This window comes from Odontomachus brunneus, unplaced genomic scaffold (assembly GCF_010583005.1).
Source record: "Odontomachus brunneus isolate Ranch 3 - 2012 unplaced genomic scaffold, Obru_v1 Obru_scaffold_371, whole genome shotgun sequence".
In the NCBI taxonomy this organism is placed as follows: Eukaryota; Metazoa; Arthropoda; class Insecta; order Hymenoptera; family Formicidae; genus Odontomachus; species Odontomachus brunneus.
The window spans coordinates 13,122-18,694 of NW_022639821.1; the positions used below are offsets into that span (position 1 = coordinate 13,122).

General features: G+C 40.8%; 1 protein-coding gene across 1 annotated transcript; it reads right to left on the reverse strand.

Moving 5' to 3' along the window:
* Nucleotides 1–2,554: 2,554 nt before the first annotated feature.
* Nucleotides 2,555–5,060, reverse strand: LOC116853605. Its single transcript, XM_032834739.1, has one exon. It carries the CDS (start codon nt 4,523–4,525, stop codon nt 2,822–2,824), a length of 1,704 nt encoding a protein of 567 aa, XP_032690630.1. The 5' UTR covers nt 4,526–5,060; the 3' UTR covers nt 2,555–2,821.
* Nucleotides 5,061–5,573: the final 513 nt, after the last annotated feature.

The window sequence follows — 5,573 nt, forward strand, 5'->3', positions numbered from 1 at the left end:
GACCACCGTCTCGCCACCGGATGCGGCGCTGCGAGCCGACCGCCATCGGAACCGACCGAACCCAGCCGAAGCGCGCATTTGAGGCCTATAAAAAGGGTGCTCCCGGAGCATCCGCGACACTTGTGCGGGAATTTTTCGAGACAGTCAGCTTATACCAAGTTTACGCTCACGCAGCTGCGTGAAGCATTTTACATTGTCTTCGCATTTGCTCGTGGATTCTTCGAGACTCAGCCTACTCTCCGACCTGTTGCCTCAGGCATTTGTTTGGCGATTTCATTATTCATCTGCGACCCCTTACGGACCAACATAAGCGTACTCTTACCAGACTCATCGTGTCTCTGCGAGATTTTGACTGTTAGTTTTATTTCATATTTATCCGACACTTGCCCCGGTAGGTCCTTAGCGAGGCACTTATCGTCAAACTTTTTATTCAATATTTTAATATAATCAATATAATTTAAAGACATTGTGTAATCCACTGTTAATTCTACACTACAATATTATATATGTCACACTACAATATTATATCACACTTCAATTAAGAATATACATATATATATCATACTCAAATTCTATAATAATATGATTCAAGTTCCTTTCTACCAGATCCAGTTAGTATAATTCTATAATCTCTAAGGACGATCTATTATTTTCCATTCCTAACCGACTCACGTACATTCATATATACACTTTACTGCAGAGCTGCGGTAGTCCTAGTGTCTACCATGTACGCCATCGTAATAGCGTTTCTTTCTCTCTCTATCTCTGCTTCAGGTAGCTTAACTGCTCCTGGCAGATTCTTTTGCTTATAATACAGAGCTCTGACAGTTTCGGCAGCGTCTCGCATGCTCCGGAACTTAATTAAGATACAGCGAAATGCAGAGTAGCGCGTGATGAGGATTTCCTAAGCGTGGGATTTCTGAACGAGACTCTGACAGAGCTCCTTGACTGTTGAGCCTTATTAAGAACACACTAAACCCAAACTGAATTTACCATCTCAATAATCCCTACTGTTTCGAACGGCCCGAGGATGGAGAGCGGCCGGCTCGTTATGCGGGATGCGGATTGATGTCCGCTCGCCGTGTGGAGACCGCGGTCTTCGTCGCTAGCAGTCCGCTATCCAGCGGCCCCGTAAGATGACGTGGGGTGCAAATGATTCGCGACGTTATTCGGCGACGGGAGTCTTTGGCTCCGTGTTTTGTATATGCTGCGTCGCGGGCAGCGTCTAAGTCCCGTGCGGGCGTGATGGCGAGCACGGCTCGCGTATATATGCTGCGTCCCGGGCAGCGACTAAGTCCTGTGCGGACGTGAAGGCGAGCTGGGCTCGCGTGTATGTGCCGCGTCCCTGGCAGCGACTAAGTCCTGGGCGGATGTGAAGGCGAGCTGGGCTCGCGTGTGTATGCTGCGTCCCTGGCAGCGACTGAGTCCTGTGCGGACGTGAAGGCGAGCTGGGCTCGCGTGTATATGCTGCGTCCCTGGCAGCGGAGTTCTTGGTTACAAGGACGACTCGCGCGGAGTCGTGATCCCAATAGTAAGTTCTGTCGGCGATAATATTCAGTATGCGCAATACTGAGAGGTCGCGAAGAGAGACGTCCACCACAGTGGAGATGTCAAGGTAATCCGATGTGTTCACGCGAAGCCTTCTCTCAATCCTCGACCGTATTGAGAAGGTTGGAGATCCGTGGAGTTACCGTACACTTCGTAACACCGATGTCAACATGTCCTCGGACACTGTAGAGACATTAGCCCAACGTGCAAGCGCACTCTAAAGGGCTGTGTAGAGTCACCGAAGACCTAAGCACAAATGCCAACGTGTCTACGACACTCTTAAGGCAGTAAAGTTCAATGCAGATATGCAACGTATACTTCGAGCGAGGCAAGAGCCCAACGTGCTGACGCACTCAAGAAGGCGATATGAAGCTAGATACAGTGCAAAATAATACCTCAGCGAGGCAGTGACCTGATGTGCAGTAGTAGTCAAAAGGCCTAGAGTCGGCGTCCGCGGCGTCTTATATAGGCGCCGCACCGAAATTTAACCGCGAGTAACGGCCCCGGCTCGGCGCGCTGCCGCGTAGCGGCGGCGGCGTGAAGCCGCGGCGAGCGGTAGTCGCCCGCGCGCGGAACGCGCCTGGTGCACGGCCGCCCGCCGTCCGCGATCCGTGCGGGCGACAGCTCCCGTACGGAATACCTACACATAAATCAAAACCTACTTCGATCGTTCTTACGGATTTTTGCTTTTCATTAACTTTTACATTATCGAATTATTTAAGTAGATCTTCAATATATTAATTATTTCTTTATTGATTACACAGCTCCACAAAAAAAAATCGCCGGCACCCGAGACGAGAATAGGTGTCCTATATGTTTTTGGGGTCGCTGATCACGAATCTGCACTCAGAATTGCCGTATCGCATCAAAATTTTGAATAAATCGCAAAAAATCGTTCATAGGTTCATCGGTTTGGGGTTTATGGATTTGAGGTTTGGGGTTTATGGGTTTGGAGTTTATGGATTTGGGGTTTCTCTCCTGACTGCCTGCCCACCTGGTCACCTGCCAGCCTGTCTGTCTGCCTTCCCACCCACCGCCTGCTCGCCTGACTGTCTGTGTGCCTGCTTGCCCAAGGGGACTCACGCTAATCTAGCACCCCGAATCGTGAGAGGCGAGGGGACTCACGCTAATCTACGCCAAGTTGTACAAGTATGTATTTGTGAAATGGATCTAGCGTTACCCATCTTAAACCACGTGGAGGTACCATTTCTTTTAAGACTTACCCGAAATGTTCGGGGGCGCCTACGCCAGGTTATATAAGTATATATTTTTATTATTCTTTTTTGTAAAATCGAGTTATCTTCTTTTCAAATGATCTTCTAACGCCTTTTCTTTTATGTTCATTTATAGTATCACGATCCAAGCTCCAGCAGTAATCTGACATCATACGTTCGTTCCATACTCCCTGGTAACGCTGCTCCATGGTTTTCATATCTTGGTGGAACCTCTCACCCTGTTCTTCGCTTACATCTCCAAGATTCTTGGGAAAAAAATCGAGATGCGAATGTAGGAAATGTAATTTCAAATTCATTAAAGCTCCAATCTTTTCATAGTTCTTTACTAAATCTCCTACAATTTCTTTAAAGTTTGGATCTTTTACATTTCCTAGAAACTTTGTAACTACTGCTCTAAAGCTTTCCCATGCAACATTTTCTTCAGCAGACATGTGTTTTTGAAACTGTTGGTCTTTTAGTAAGGATCTAATCTGTGGCCCATCAAAGACACCTTCTTTTATTTTTGATTCAGAAAGTTTTGGAAATTTCACAGCAAGATATGTAAATGCATTACTTTCACGGCTTTTGAGCGCTTTAACAAATTGTTTTATCAGTCCTAATTTGATGTGTAATGGGGGTAGTAAGATCTTCGACGGTTCAACTAAAGTATCGTGTATTATATTTTTTGAACCAGGTACCAATGCTAATCGAGATGGCCAAACTGCTTGCCTATAATGTTTGTCGCGAGCTCTGCTATCCCATTCACACAAAAAACAGGAAAATTTAGTAAAACCACTCTGTTGACCTAAAAGTATTGTTATGATTTTTAAATCACCACATAATTGCCATTTGTGTTTTTCATACTCTAATTTTTGTAAAATAAACTTTAAAATTTCATACTCTTCCTTCAAAACAACCGAATGTGCTATAGGGATAGGAGCATAAAGATTACCGTTATGTAAGAGTACTGCTTTAAAACTTTTACAAGAAGAATCAAGAAACAGTCTCCAGTCAGCTGCTACGTAACGAATGCTACTGTTAAAAGCATTTATCAATCCTTCAACGTTATTGCAGTAAACCAGAGCATTTGCAGTAGAAAAGAATTTTCTAAAATGTTTATCTCTATTACGATAAAATGATATCTTGGTTTTTGGAGCCAAAACATGTTTTTCTTTCAACCTAGAAGCTAGAATTTCAGAGTTTTCCTTAGACAATCCTAAGTCTCGCACTAAATCGCTTAGCTCATGTTGAGTAAAACAGGAATTTGTTGTTGTATTTTCATCAGAATGGTTAGGTTCATCAGAATCATTACCTTCATCAGAATCATTACGTTCATCCTGTTCACATGTTTGATCAACTGAATCGTTAAGGTCTACATTATCTGATGAACCTTTATTAACAGAAACGTTCAATGTAACTGCAGGTGTTACTGATGATACATTAGGATATTGTATATAGTTTTTTTGAATGTTAGTGTACCTGTTTGTTTCTGTTAAACAGAAATAGCAATCTGCATCGTGATTTTCAGGTTCGTGCCAAATCGTGGGAGTAGAAAAACGTTGTCGTTTACCTTTGTGAAGAGAAGCAGCGCATGAAGAGCATACCCTATTTGGCGTCCAAGCATTGTTTGTATCTTCAGCAAATATGCCATAGCAAAAATGGTACTTTCTTTTCAAAGTGTCTGTTAAAGCTTTACCATTTTTGAAAATATAAATTCCACAAACAAAACAAAAAGAATTGGGACTTATTTTACAACTAGACATTTTTTAATATCTACTTTTAATTAAATTTTTTTCATAAAAATAAAACACACAGAAACTAATTTTGTATTTTTTTGTATTTGTTAGTTTTGTATTTGTTGTATATCTAATGAAAATGAGAAAATAGATAAACTAGATAAAAATAGATATATATCAAACCCATAAGCACAACTCCACAATCCAAAATTTATGCACTTCAAACTTATAAACCTCAAACTCATAAACCCTAAGCCTGTAAATCCTGAACTGATAAAACCCAAACCTATAGAACTTAAACTCATAAACCTCAAACCTATAGAACTTAAATCTGTAAATCTTAAACCCATAAACCCTAAACCGATTGAACCCAAATAAACCGGGTAATGGTGCCAAGAGTAGCAGTTAATGGAATCTACTCACTGCTATATTGAAGAAGAAGAAAAAGATTAATCCCAAACCTGTAGACCTAAAACACATTAATCTCAATTCTCGCCATAGGGTTATGTAAAAAAACTATTACTTTTATTTTACAATTTCAACCTTATTTATCTCTAAACCTATCCATGAAAAACCTTACTTCACAAATTATAAACTTCAAATAACAGAAGTAAAAAAAAATTTATGCAAAAAAACCAATCACATGAAGCAAACTAACTTTGAAGATTTAAACATAAAAATGCATTCTTTAGTAAATGTAAATTTATATGGTTTTTCATGGATAGGTTTAGAGATAAATAAGGTTGAAATTGTAAAATAAAAGTAATAGTTTTTTTACATAACCCTATGGCGAGAATTGAGATTAATGTGTTTTAGGTCTACAGGTTTGGGATTAATCTTTTTCTTCTTCTTCAATATAGCAGTGAGTAGATTCCATTAACTGCTACTCTCATTTATTGGTACCTCATTTATTGTAGGAATTAAATGCTCAGTGGAGTTTGTAATATCTAGTTGTTCATTAGGTAAATAAAATCTATCTGAATTTTCAAGAACTAAAGACTTCACGTGCTCTCTTTCTTCATTATTTAAATGGTCAAGGCGTAATGAATTTAATATTTCAGCTTCTCTCAACGTT

What these genes read in the sequence shown, in the direction of transcription:
- LOC116853605 (XM_032834739.1), bottom strand. Translation starts at nt 4,525, where the DNA reads ATGTCTAGTTGTAAAATAAGTCCCAATTCTTTTTGTTTTGTTTGTGGA.